The sequence below is a fragment of the Dermochelys coriacea genome, chromosome 1, assembly GCF_009764565.3.
Source record: "Dermochelys coriacea isolate rDerCor1 chromosome 1, rDerCor1.pri.v4, whole genome shotgun sequence".
Taxonomy (NCBI): Eukaryota; Metazoa; Chordata; order Testudines; family Dermochelyidae; genus Dermochelys; species Dermochelys coriacea.
This window is the reverse complement of record NC_050068.2, coordinates 51012692-51026828: the sequence shown is the minus strand read 5'-3', so window position 1 is coordinate 51026828 and position 14137 is coordinate 51012692. Positions and strand designations below refer to the sequence as shown.

At 44.5% G+C, this 14137-nt stretch overlaps 1 protein-coding gene across 7 annotated transcripts in view; it reads left to right on the top strand.

Annotated features, from left to right (window-relative positions):
• Window positions 1-14137, top strand: part of DCLK1 (doublecortin like kinase 1) — a 339739-nt gene that overhangs the window by 231787 nt on the left and 93815 nt on the right. For all 7 annotated transcript variants that reach the window (XM_038420294.2, XM_038420284.2, XM_043504404.1 and 4 more), the window contains exon 5: window positions 8188-8304. In XM_038420294.2, coding sequence (XP_038276222.1) covers window positions 8188-8304 — 117 coding nt within the window. The remainder of the gene's footprint in view (window positions 1-8187; window positions 8305-14137) is intronic.

Below are 14137 nucleotides of genomic sequence, written 5' to 3'. Positions count from 1 at the left end.
CCCCCCCCCGCTGCTGGTGATGGCTTATCTTAAGTGATCACTCTCCTTACAGTATGTATGATAAACCCATTGTTTCATGTTCTCTGTGTGTGTGTATATAAATCTCTCCTCTGTTTTTTCCACCAAATGCATCCGATGAAGTGAGCTGTAGCTCACGAAAGCTTATGCTCTAATAAATTTGTTAGTCTCTAAGGTGCCACAAATACTCCTTTTCTAAAAGGAAGATAAGGTCAGGAGGACAGTATGTAACTTGTTTTTATCAGGGTATAAAGATGTATCTCAGAGGGAGTATCTTTGGACAGTCTAGGGGGCAGTGGAAAGTCCCGCCATTGACTGAGCTGCATCCATTGTCACGGGCATACATGTTTTAGTATCCCAGTAGAGTCTGCCAGCTGCTAATACTGTGTTTTGTCAACAATAAACCTGGCTGGGTGCCTTCATACCTTAACAGATCTTGTGGTCATTGGGTGGTTCGCTTGAGGTCTGCCATGCCAGCAGTCTGCACAGAGCTAGGACAGCATACAGGGAGTACACACACACACAAAAAAAAATCTAACCACAATATATAGGAAGGAAAGTTCCCTTAACTAGATATTTCCTTGCTTTTAAGGGACTGTAAGTGCGGGATTTGCACTTGTCAGGCAAACTAGTCTGCATTCTAACAGTTTTGGGTGATGAGATCTGTCTGTATTAGTGGTTTGCATATCAACTATTAACAGAGCCATTCCTTGGGTATGGAGAATTGGGGTGACTGCTGTGGGCCCCATGCTTTGGAGGGCCCCACTCTGATAAAATCAAGAGGAGGCGGTGGGGAGATGAGGCAGATGGGCGAGTAGGGTGATGAGGCGAACGGGGAAGTGAGTGGTAGGTCGGGGGGGGCAAGGAAGAGTTCCCCCTACCAGAACCTCCCCCTTCCCCCGGTGCCTCCTGACCACAGCTGGGCCCCACCAATCAGTGCCTCCCCCTCCTTCTCAGCATCTGCCATGGATCAGATGTTTTGCTGCATCAGGACGCGCTGAGGGTGAGGGGAGATGAACGAGGATGCAGCGTGCTTGGGGAAGGTGGAGGACTTGGCTGGGGGAGAGGCGGCGTGGGGGTGGGGCAGGGTAGGGGTGGGGTCTTGGGGAAGTGGTAGAGTGGGGGTGGGGCCTAGTCAGTCAGGGGGACCACCCCCTGTCAGATTAGAAACTCTGCGCTTATGTCCCAGGCCCCGCACCCCTCTTGGGACTATTAACCTAGGCACCCTGCCTATTAACGTAGTATCTAAACACATTTCCTTCCTCGCTGATCAGCTGGTGTGGATGTGTATTCAAAGTATATACTATACACTTAGATTTTTTTTTTTCAGTATGCATCATTAGTGGCGTTAATTCCATAAAAAACAAAGAATTTGACACATTATATTACCTTATGTTTTAAACCTTGACCTAAAGAACTTCCTGTGTTTGACATGCGAAGAAGGTTTTTGGACCTGCTTTCGATGTAAATATATTAGTGTGAAGTTTCTCTCATAGTTTCCTAGTGGAAATAAAATTGAAAAATTTACTCTGGTGTATTACTGGTTTCAGCTAGCAATTACCTTTTTAGAACAGAGCAAATGCATTCTGCATTTCTGCTCATCACCAGTACAAAGTCTTCTCAAGGCTCTCCCAGACACTTCCCTAGTAACTCATCAGTTCCTCCTCCTACCCACTCCAATAGCTTGAGGGCCTGAAAATTGTTAGGATAGCCACTAAAAATATACTTGATTACATCCCTTGTTGATATGGTACAGTTGATTATTTGTGCTCGATTCTCCTTCTTTCTGGTCTAAACTACATCACAGATGCCATTGATTGACTACAAAGATAAATGATACACATATATGCAGTGTGTTTTGGCCAGTGACCCCAAAAAGCTGGTTTACTTGTGGCACCTTAGAGACTAACAAATTTATTTGAGCATAAGCTTTCATGGACTACAGCCCACTTCATTGGCTGCATAGAATGGAACATATAGTAAGAAGATATGTATATACATACAGAGAACATGAAAAGCTACTTCTAACTTTTCATGTTCTCTGTATGTATAAGTCAAGGTTCCTTCCCCACTCCGAACTCTAGGGTACAGATGTGGGGACCTGCATGAAAGATTACTAAGATTACTTTTACCAGCTTAGGTTAAAAACTTCCTCAAGGTACAAACTTTGCCTTGTCCTCGAACCCTATGCTGCCACCACCAAGCGTGTTAAACAAAGAACAGGGAAAGAGCCCACTTGGAGACGTCTTCCCCCCCAAATATCCCCCCAAGCCCTACACCCCCTTTCCTGGGGAAGGTTTGGTAAAAGTCCTCACCAATTTGTACAGGTGAACACAGACCCAAACCTTTGGATCTTCAGAACAAGGAAAAAGTAATCAGGTTCTTAAAAGAAGAATTTTAATTAAAGAAAAAGTAAAAGAATCCCCTCTGTAAAATCAGGATGGTAAATACCTTACACGGTAATCAGATTCAAAACATAGAGAATCCCTCTAAGCAAAACCTTAAGTTACAAAAAGACACAAAAACAGGAATATACATTCCATTCAGCACAGCCTATTTTACCAGCCATTAAAGAAATGGAAATCTAACGCGTTTCTAGCTCGATTACTTATTAACTTTTTACAGGAGTTCTGAGCTGCATTCCTGATCTGCTCCAGGCAAAAGCATCAGACAGACAGACCCTTTGTTCCTCCCCCCCGCACCTCCTCCAGCTTTGAAAGTATCTTGTCTCATCATTGGTCATTTTGGTCAGGTGCCAGCGATGTTATCTTAGCTTCTTAACCCTTTACAGGTGAAAGGGTTTTGCCTCTGACCAGGAGGGATTTAAAGGTGGTTACCCTTCCCTTTATATTTATGATCCGCCCTCCGAAATCACAGATATGGTGAAACACTGGCTGTGATTTCTTCCTGGAGCTCTAGGAGAAAAGAGAGTTAATAAGACACATGCACCTCTAAATATACTATCAAGTGTATAAACACTAACAATATTTTCCACATCTCAAGGATGATTTTAATCAGTTGATTCTGGGAAACTTTCACGGGAGAGTGCATCAGCCACTTTGTTAGAAGCTCCTGAGATGTGTTCGATGTCGAAATCAAAATCTTGGAGAGAGAAACTACACCGAACAAGTTTTTTGTTATTTCCTGTGGCGGTATGAAGCCACTGTAGAGCAGCATGGTCAGTTCGCAGGTGGAAACGCCATCCCCAAATGTATGGGCGTAGCTTTTCCAGAGCATAGACAATGGCATAACATTCCTTTTCACTGATTGACCAGTGGCTTTCCCTCTCGGACAGCTTCTTACGGAGAAACACGACAGGATGGAACTCTTGATTCGGTCCTTCCTGCATTCAGACTGCTCCCACACCACGCTTGGACGCATCTGTGGTTACTAGGAATGGTTTGTCAAATTCTGGGGCCCTTAGCACAGGGTCAGGCATGAGTGTTACTTTAAGCTGGTTAAAGGCCTTCTGACACTCTTCGGTCCACTGAATGGCATTTGGCTGTTTCTTTTTGATTAGGTCTGTCAGTGGGGCAGCAATTTGGCTGTATTGCATACAAATCGCCTGTAATATCCGGCCAAACCTTAGAAGGATTGGACCTGTTTCTTTGACTTTGGGACAGGCCACTTTTGGATAGCATCCATTTTGGCTTGTAGGGGGTTGATAGTTCCTTGACCCACCTGGTATCCAAGCTGAGTCAATCTGTTTAGGCCTATTTGACACTTCTTAGCCTTAACAGTTAGTCCTGCCTCCCTTATGCGCTCAAAGACTGTTTGTAGATGATCCAGGTGTTCTGCCCAGGAATCCGAAAATATGGCCACATCGTCAAGGTAGGCAACTGCATATTCTCCTAATCCTGCTAGGAGACCATCTACAAGTCTTTGGAAGGTGGCAAGTGCATTCCGCAGCCCAAAATGGAGCACATTAAATTCATACAGCTCGACGTGTGGTGAAGGCTGACCTTTCCTTGGCAGATTCATCTAGCGGTACCTGCCAGTACCCCTCGGTTAAATCCAAGGTAGAGATGAACTAGGCCCGTCCCAGTTTCTCCAATGGTTCATCTGTTCGTGGCATTGGATAGTTGTCTGGGTGAGTTGCAGCATTTAGCTTACAGTAGTCCACGCAAAAATGTATCTTCCCCATCTGGTTTGGGAACTAGAACCACGGAAATGCCCATGCACTGCCAGAGGGGTGGATCACACCCATCTGTAGCATACCCTGGATTTCCTGTTCTATAGCAGTTTTAGCTTGAGGAGACAACCGGAAAGGTTGGGCTTTAATTGGCTGAGCATTACTTGTGTCAATGGAACGGTATGCCCGTTCAGTCAGTCCTGGGGTGGCTGAGAACATTGGCGCATAGCTAGTGCACAGCTCCTTGATCTGCTGTCACTGTATACACCCAAGGGTCATGGAGAGTTTCACCACTTCCACGCCACCAGCACTTTTCCCTTCATAGTAGACACCTTCAGGCCACTCAACGTCCTCTCTTCCCTGGGCTGTAAACTGACAAACCTTTAATTCTCTGGAATAAAAGGGCTTTAGAGAATTAATATGGTACACCTTAGGCTTTTGGTTGGAGGTGGGGAATGCTATGAGATAATTAACAGCTCCCAGGTGCTCTTGAACTGTGAATGGCCCTTCCCACGACGCTTCCATTTTATGGCCTGGAGTGCCTTTAAGACCATGACCTGGTCCCCTACTTTGAAGGAACGCTGTCTGGCATGTTTATTATACCAGGCTTTTTGCTCTTTTTGAGCATCCTGTAGGTTTTCTTTAGCAAGGGCTAAAGAGGTTCGGAGGGTGTTTTGTAGGTTGGTTACAGAATGTTAGTTCCTGGAGAAGGTGTAAACCCCTCCCATTACTGCTTCACCAACTGTAATGGTCCTTTAACCTCGCGGCCATATACAAGTTCCAATGGTGAAAACCATAAACTGGGATGTGGTATAGCTCTGTAGGTAAAGAGCAACTGCTGCAATAGGTCCCAATCATTGGAGTGCTCATTTACAAATTTTCGTATCATAGCCCCCAAAGTTCCATTAAATTTCTCCACCAGGCCATTTGTTTGATGATGGTAAGGGGTGGCAACCAAGTGATTCACCCCATGAGCTTCCCAAAGGCTTTCCATAGTTCCTGCCAGGAAATTAGTTCCTGCATCTGTGAGGATGTCGGAGGGCCAACCTACCCTGGCAAAAATGTCCATTAGTGCCTGACACATACTTTTAGCCCTAGTGTTGCTTAGAGCTACTGTTTCTGGCCATCGGGCAGCAAAATCTATGAAAGTCAGTATGTACTGCTTTCCTTTGGTTGTCTTTTTCAGAAACAGACCCACAATATCCACAGCTACTCACTGAAATGGAACTTCAATGATGGGAAGTGGCTGTAGAGGGGCTTTGACCTGGTCTTGGGGTTTTCCCACTCTTTAGCGCACCTCACAAGACCGGACATAGGTAGAAACATCCTTGCCCATTCCCTCCCAGTGGAATGACCTCCCCAAACGGTCTTTGGTCCTGTTCACCCCAGCATGGCCGCTAGGATGATCATGGGCTAAGCTTAATAGCTTTACCCGTTACTTAGTTGGAACTACCAACTGTCTGAGGATGCCAGTCTTCCTGGTGTCCACCAGAAAGAGTTTCCTTGTATAAAAGTCTTCTTTCTACAACAAACCTGGATCGATTAGAAGAGCTGAGAGGTGGTGGGTTGCTCCGTGCCGCCGTCTGAGCTCTCTGGAGGCTTTCATCTGCTTCCTGTTTGGTCTGGAACTGTTCCCTTGATTCTGGAGACATCAGTTCCTCATTGGATTGTGGACCTAGGCTTGGTCCCTCTGGAAGCAATGCAGGTGATGGGGCTGTTTCCATTGACTGTGAACCGCTCTCCGCTGGTGCACTATGTTGGGGTTCAGGCTCCGGCTGAGCCTCTTGGGTAGGGTTATCTGTTGCTGCTGGTGTAGGTTTGGTGGGGCCCTCTGGTGTTGGGGTTGCAAGTACTGGATTCAGTGCTGGCAATGGTTCTGGTGCTGGTGGTTCTGCTGGTTCTGGTTCTGAGACTGGCTCTGTCTGGATCTCTGTGACTGGATCCACTACTGCTGTTGCAGATGTTGGCATGGGGTCTGGTTCCATCACCTCTGACCAGGTCCTGGTAGAAGTTTACGGAATAGAGCTAGGTGTGACAGCTTGCTTAGCCTGGCTGCGGGTGACTATTCCCACCCTCTTGGCTAGCTTTTCATGATTGGCCAAGTCTTCCCCCAACAGCATGGGGATGAGATAATCCTCATAGACTGCAGAAGTCCACATTCCTGACTAGCCCTTATACTGGACCGGCAACTTGGCTGTAGGCAAGTCAAAAGAGTTTGACTTGAAGAGTTGAATAGTCACTTGGATCTCTGGGTCAATTAAATTGGGGTCCACTAAGGAAGCATGGATAGCTGACACTTGTGCTCCCGTGTCCCTTCACGCGGTGACCTTCCCGCCCACATTCATAGTTTCCCTCTGCTCTGAGGGTATCTGGGAGGTATCTGGGCCTGAGGACCTATGGGGTGATTCCAGTGCAATGAACTGTAATCTGTTGGGGTTCTTGGGGCAGCTGCCCTTTACATGCCCCGGCTCGTTACATTTAAAACATCGTCCAGCTGACGGGTCACTGGGGCGAGGTGGGTTGCTGGAGAACGGTGTGGCAGGACGATAAGGTGTCTGGAGTGTTCCTTGGTGTGTGTTTTTCATTGTTCTTAAGATCCCAAGGTTTGGGTCTGAGGTGTAGGGCTTGGGGGATATTTTGGGGGGAAGACGTCTCCAAGTGGGCTCTTTCCCTGTTCTTTGTTTAACACGTTTGGTGGTGGCAGCATAGGGTTCAAGGACAAGGCAAAGTTTGTACCTTGAGGAAGTTTTTAACCTAAGCTGGTAAGAATAATCTTGGGGGGTCTTTCATGTAGGTCTCCACATCTGTACCCTAGAGTTCAGAGTGGGGAAGGAACCTTGACAGTATCTACCTACCTACCTATCTATCTGTTCCATTCTATGCATCCGATGAAGTGGGCTGTAGCCCATGAAACGTTATGCTTAAATAAATGTGTTAGTCTCTAAGGTGCCACAAGTACTCATGTTCTTTTTGCGGATACAGACTAACATGGCTGCTACTCTGAAACATGTCAAAAAGCTTGTTTGTTTCTCTCAAAGAATTTGGAAGGAACCTGTGAGGAGGAAGACGGGCAGAGAGTCCTGGTGCACAAATAAATTAGTGGATCAGTTTCTCTTAAATTAAGAAAGTGTAGTAACATTGTCATGTGAACTCAGTACACACATTACTGCAGACTCTTCTAATCCGATGTTGGCTAAAAAGCCTAAATCTTTTTTTTCTTTTTTTAACTCTGTGATGTGTCTGGTGATTAAATTTGTTGCCATTATGACTGTAATCCCTCCGCTTTCATGCACATATATTGTATCCATCCTCAGGCCAAGAACCATTTTGCAGGCATAAATGCAAGAGCTGTGTGGGTGTATATAAACTCTAACCTGATGTTGTGTCCTCAAGTGGGAGGGTAATTTTGCCCCTTCATTGATTTTACTGATGTCTCTTATGAGCAAATAGTGCCATTTCCCTCAACCTCTGATGAATTGCATGTGCTACATGGTGGGTGGTTGTTCACCAGACAATTAAGCAGGAGCAACAACCTTGCTTCACTTTCCTCAAACCTTTCATGAGTGACAGACACCTGCATCATATCATATATACTCTTACCATTTTGAGATATAAAAACAGTCTTCTGGTATGTTCTCCCAGAAAACACAGCTTAGACTGATAGAAAAACACTCACAATGCAGAGGGATCATTTGCAGAAAAACAATGGCTTATAATGTGCTAAAATCTTCAAAAGTAAACTGTAAATGTTACATGGTCTCTGTGCCAGGAGATCTTTCTGTTCCATGTACCTGCAGTTAATATAATATTTATGAGGCAGGGTTACTGCAGTATTGTATTCACTGTAGAGTGGCAAAAGCATGGATTTTAATGGGGCCCTCTGTACAGATTCAATAAATTCTTCCCTCTCCCATAAAGCTTCTTAAGGGGAATAAATATAAGGATGGGTTAAATGCTTGTGCTTTCTGTGCTGTTTTTGTTCCATTTCTTTGCTGGTTTCCTTAACTGCTAACTTGTACAGTTTCTTTGTCTTTTAGAATGTCGGGTAGTGAAATCTACTTCCTATACCAAAATAGCTTCAACATCTCGTAGGAGCACCACCAAGAGCCCAGGTCCTTCTAGACGCAGCAAGTCTCCTGCATCTACCAGCTCAGGTAAAGCAAGGAAGAAATGTTTCCTTCTAGCGAAAACAAATGCTTTCAAATACAATTGGTAAAGTGTTAAAATCTCTGTGGTGTTTTTTTTTGTTTTTTGGGGTTTTTTTTGGTTTTGTTGTTGTTGTTGTTGTTGTTTGGGTTTTTTTTGGTTTTTTTGCAAGATACTGTACATATACAATACTTTATACTAAAATGTCATCAGACAGTTACCTCGGTATCTGAGATGTGTTTATTTCCCAATCTAAATTGTAGAAAAATACCTGTATTGCAAAATCTTAAATACCACAACATCGTAACTACTGTTATAGTTAGTCATGTTTATTATAGTAGTGCTTGACAAACCAAGAATGGCTAGGCACCATAAAAACATGGAGTAGTAGACAGAAGAGTTCACAGTAAATAGACAAGAGAGACATGGGATGGGGAAAGGGGTAGAACACACAAGCAGAGAGAACAATGTGATGGCAGCAAAGAGCATGTTAGTTCCGTGATTTTTTGGGGGGCAGGGGTCGGTTTATCTAGGAGGAGGCAGTTAAAAGGCAAGAAAAGACAGCTTAGACTGATAGAAAAATACTCACAATGCAGAGGGATCATTTTCAGAAAAACAATGAATTATATTGTGCTAAAATCTTCAAAAGTAAACTGTAAATTTTACACGGTCTCTGTGCCATGAGATCTTATTGTTCCAGGTACCTGCAAATAATCATAATTTCTCTGAGTCAGGGTTATTTCAGTAATGCACTGAATGTACGGTGGCAAAAACTTGGATCTTAATGGAGCACTCTGTACAGACTCAATAGATTCTTCCCCCTCTCATGAATGGGAGAGGGGGAAATGGCAACATAGAAGAAGGTAAATGAAGCAGCTGTGAAGTGAAACTGAGGTAAAAAGACTGAGGAGGGTTGGAGCAAACAGCCAATCAGCCCAGGGCAGACACAGTCCAGTAAAAACTATAAAAATTTCTCTAAATGTCTGAAGGTACCTGAGTTGGCTGCTTTTATAGCTGCTCCTATCAGCTGGAGTCTCTAGCTGTTTCTTTTCCAAGGCCATGTGGTGGGAGGCCGGGCACTCCTATATCCCAGTGCCCCCGGAATGGGGGAGGTCTCTTTTGTACAAGTCTAGAGGTAGTTGGGGGAGAGGTGGCCTTGCTGGGCCCCATTTTATTCCCTCCCCGCAATGCAGCAGTCCCTGGTTTGTGCTGTTTTGCAGCTATACTACTGGCCGGAGTATCCAGCTGGTGTTCCTCTCCGCAGTTTTTCCCCAAGAGAAAAGTAAGCAATTGGTTACCTTTCAATGGTGACCACTGAATATGCAATCAACAGTTCTTAATAGTGAACATGCACTATTATGACAGGTTTCAGAGTAGCAGCCGTGTTATTCTGTATTCGCAAAAAGAAAAGGAGTACTTGTGGCACCTTAGAGACTAACAAATAGTCTCTAAGGTGCCACAAGTACACATAATAGTGCATAAAGAAAAGGAGTACAACTCTGACTGAAGCTATTCTGGGAGATTTTTTTTCCCCCTACATGATGTAATGTCATTTTTTTAAAACATCCTATTAAAATCTCCTGGATTGCTTTGTCATCACTGGGAGAGGATTGCCAATTCCGGGAGACTCCAGGCCAATCCTGGAGGGTTGGCAAACCTATCTGAAGAGGACTCATTAGATTGCAACCTGCAAATAAAGCCATGCCTTATTATACCTTAAAACCTTTTGAAAATTAAAGTGATGAGCATTTCTTGCCATGTGTATAGTGTGAAAAATATATATTAGTATATAGTGTATTTTATCTCAGAGTCCCAGATTGCTTAAACAAACTATATATAGGGATTAGTTTATTCACTGATGAACCTGTTTAACTGTTTTACCTGCCAGATAGCCTAGTTTGGCTGGGAGAGTCTGAGGGTTTAAACACCTTTGCCAGTGAACTATGTGGTCAGCTTAGGCCAAGGAATATGATACCATAACAGCAGCAGAAGTAGAGGAACCCTGCAAAGAGGTAATGAGGAGAAGCATTGATGCAGGGGGTAGAATTAAATAATTTTTATAGGAGACAATTATTTATTCAGACAGTGTAAGGAACAGTTTTTAAAAGCCTAGGCATGCAAAACCCAACAGGATGGATTTGTTCTTTGATCCTGAAGAGAAATTGAGTACCATGCAGTTTATAGGTGGGGAAAAGAGTTAAATCAGACTTTAAAAAGTGAGGGCCTGTTAGCTGTTGTATTGGCTCTTCATTGACATTAAGGCTACGCTCATGGATGGAATTAGCTTAATGTGTACTGCATTTAGGTGTTCAACAACATTTCTGTGCAAAGTCACCATTCTTCTGTGCACAAATTAGATATCTAGAGATCACTCTGGCAGACCCCAAATCTGTGGTTTATTTGGAAAAAATATTCTGGCAACATTTCTGACATGTTGGCAAATATGTTAACACAGTATGGTTTTGGACATGAAGTTAATAGCAGGGTTGGCTAGAAAACAAGAATTCTGTTTTGTGAAATAATTTAAACTTTTGCAATTTATTTTTGTTCCTATGCAGGAAAAAAATGAGCCTTGTGTTGTTTTGAGAGACAGACGATCCTACTCCAAAATAGCCAATAGCCCAGTGGTTATGGCAGGGGTTCTCAAACTGGAGGTTGGGATCCCTCAGGGAGTCGCAAGGTTATTACATGAGGGGTTGTGAGCTGTCAGCCTCCACCCCAAACCGCGCTTTGCCTCCAGCATTTATAATGGTGTTTAAATATATATAAAGTGTCTTTAATTTATAAGGGGGCGTCACACTCAGAGGCTTGCTATGTGAAAGGGGTCATGAGTACAAAAGTTTGAGAACTACTGGGTTAGGTCACTTATCTGAGATGTGGGAGACAGAAGTTCAAGTCTCTGTTCTGCCTAATTTGGTATCTGGGTCTTCCACATACTAGGTGTCCTCCCCAACCAATGGGATGGAGTGTCCTGCTATCTTTTCTGTTGCAACTGTTCCACTTTGTATAAATTAAATATTCATTAAGATAGAGAGTGAGACTCTGACTATTTAAATTACATACAGAAAAGAATGTTAAGGTTGCAAAGTCAAGCACTCAAAAATTAGGAAATGCCAAAATTTGCCCATGCAATCTTAATTTGGCCTGCTTGTGCATATAACAGTCTTTAATCACATGATCACATTCTACTTTTTCCTGCCTCATTCAGTATACATGATGTTCAGGAAGCGAATCAAGGCTTTATAATAAATTCAGTGGCAAAAAAGTAGGTTAAAGCAAGATTGTTTAGTGATACGTCATCCCCTTGCAGAACATTGAGTTGAGCATAACTTAAACTTCTGAAAACCGAGAAATGCAGCATTAAGGCGGCCCATGTAATCTTAACTGTACCCTATTTCAGCAATGTTCCAGGACGCGATTAACATACACATCTTTTGTCTGCCGAGCTCAGCTGCTGACATGTACAACCTCCTTTTATAACCCATTCACTTTTACCCACATGATTTCATCTAACATTATTAAAGGACAAACAGGGAAAAATTGCCTCCCATTTCCCTATTGATGTTCTTCCACACTTAGTAATTCCTTTCATATTGTCTTTGTAGCAATAATTCAGACACTCAGCCAAATCAGAAAAAAACTATCACACCTTCTGGACACAAATTCATGAAGGATAGGTCTATGAATGGCTATTAGCCAGAATGGACAAGGATGGTGTCCCTAGCTTTTTTTGCCAGATGCTGGGAATGGGTGGCGGGGGATGGATCACTTGATGATTACCTGTTCTGTTCATTTCCTCTGGGGCACCTGGCATTGGTCACTGTCAGAAGACAGGATACTAAGCTAGATGGACCTTTGGTCTCGCCCAGTATTGCTGTTCTTATGTTCTAAATCTCTGATGTGATGCAAATCTGCTCTCTTACATTGTATGAGCTGTACACCAGAATAAGGGCCAGATCATTTCTGCCTGAGTGAATTGCTACAATGTCCAGTAGATCAGAACCTCTTAAGTCACCATTTGGGTGCTACAGAATGTAAAACACAATGTTAACACAGACCACCTCTCTCCACCCAAATCAGCAATCCCCATGTCATGGTGTACTCCTTGCTCCTCCAAACTTCTGTATTCTTTTTCAAGTAGATGCAGCCGTGTATCCTACTTATGTGTATATCTGTCCTGCACATCAGAGCAGAGAACTTTACCTAGGAATACCCGGTGGGGTAGTACTCACACCCTGCAGCTCTGGCTCCTCCCCTGGCTATATAAGGGCAGCACTATCCCAACCTCCTCAGTTCCTTCTTACTGCCCATGGCTAGAGTCGGAGCTCTGTGGTGTTCTTCACCTTGCGCTTTGTCTCAGTTTCTGAGAAAAATTTCTTGTATATAGTAGTAGTACCTTCAATAAAGTTTAGTATTAATTAGAATAGTTGGCTGTCCTGCACGATGCCCTCACCAGGGTTTGAGCCTTGTCTGTTGTGTGTGGGCGATTCCCAACAATGATCCCCATATGAGGTGCTTGTTGTGTCTTAGTGAAGGACACATTCAAGAGTGGTGCTCCATTTGCAAGTCATTCACAAGGAGGCCTCAGGTGGTGAGAGATTTGTGGCTGAAGCAGCACCTGCTGGAGCAGGCCATGAGGCTGGCTTAGGGAGCGAGGCCCTTGTCTGTTTAGTGGTCGTCTTCACATTCAGCCAGTAATGCTGCTCTGCGCTTGGGCTCTGCCATCTTCCCCAAGAGAAAGAAAGATCATTGCAGGGCTCAGGGTGACTCCTCATTGACTTCAAAAAGGAGTGCTGGACAGCACCATACTCCCTCTGGCACACAGGATACAGGTCCATCTAACTGCTCCCTGATATTGCACTGAAGGCTCCAAGAGCCTGTATTGTCAACTCTGGTTCCAGCTATGTTGTTTGGTACCAGTGATGTCAGCATCAGCACCGACGGTGGCATAAGACCTGCTTTACTTCTCAGTCTCACTCTCTACGGGTTCAAAAGTTCGCTGGTGTCATGGCTTCTACGGCCTCATCATCCATTGTGCCACTAGCACCTTCTGGTCATGTCGAAGAGCTACCAGGCTCATCGGCACCACAGCTTATGCTGCCTGGGCCTCAGGTTTTGGAATTGGGGCCAATACTGGGCCCAGCACAGAAGAATCCTTCAACATTGGGACATTCTTCAGCATCATCGTCTTGGCGGCACATCCCTTTATCAAGCTCGGTACCTCCCTTAGCCTCAGTACTGGCACCTCTCCTGGTACTGGATGGGAGTGTGTCTCATTCAGTATCACCAGTGCCAATCCACCATTCCTCTTTGGCATCAATGATGCTCCTGTATTGGGCTTCAGATCTATCTGATTGTTTGTTTTCCCTGTTGGGATCGACTCCCCCGTTGTCGTCAGAGAACCTCCAGGACTCCTAAAGATGTAGGTCAGGATTGTCTGTCCCTCATTGTTGGATAGGTGTCAGAGAGAGCCTTCAGATCACCATTGGTACCAAGATTGGCATCTGTCCCATAATCGGGACAGGGTCTTTTGGCCTGGTGTCTACTGGCCACTAATGCTTTATCCATAAGCCCAGTGGCCTCTTTGGAATCCTTAGGACACTCCTCAGTCCCTGAGGTCCGACTTGACCTGCTTCAGAGCAAGATCACTGATCCCGGTGGTGGCTCCTCCTCTCAGACCACCTCAGCTGCAAGCAGCTGTTGAGCTCATTTGTTCTGGCCCTCCAGGGTTATTCTGAACAGATCCTGTGGTGCAAGAACAGGACCCATTGTCGGCACAGCAAACCACTTCCGTGTCCTCCATGGATGACTCTACTGTGCTGGAATCCTCCTTTCCCTTGG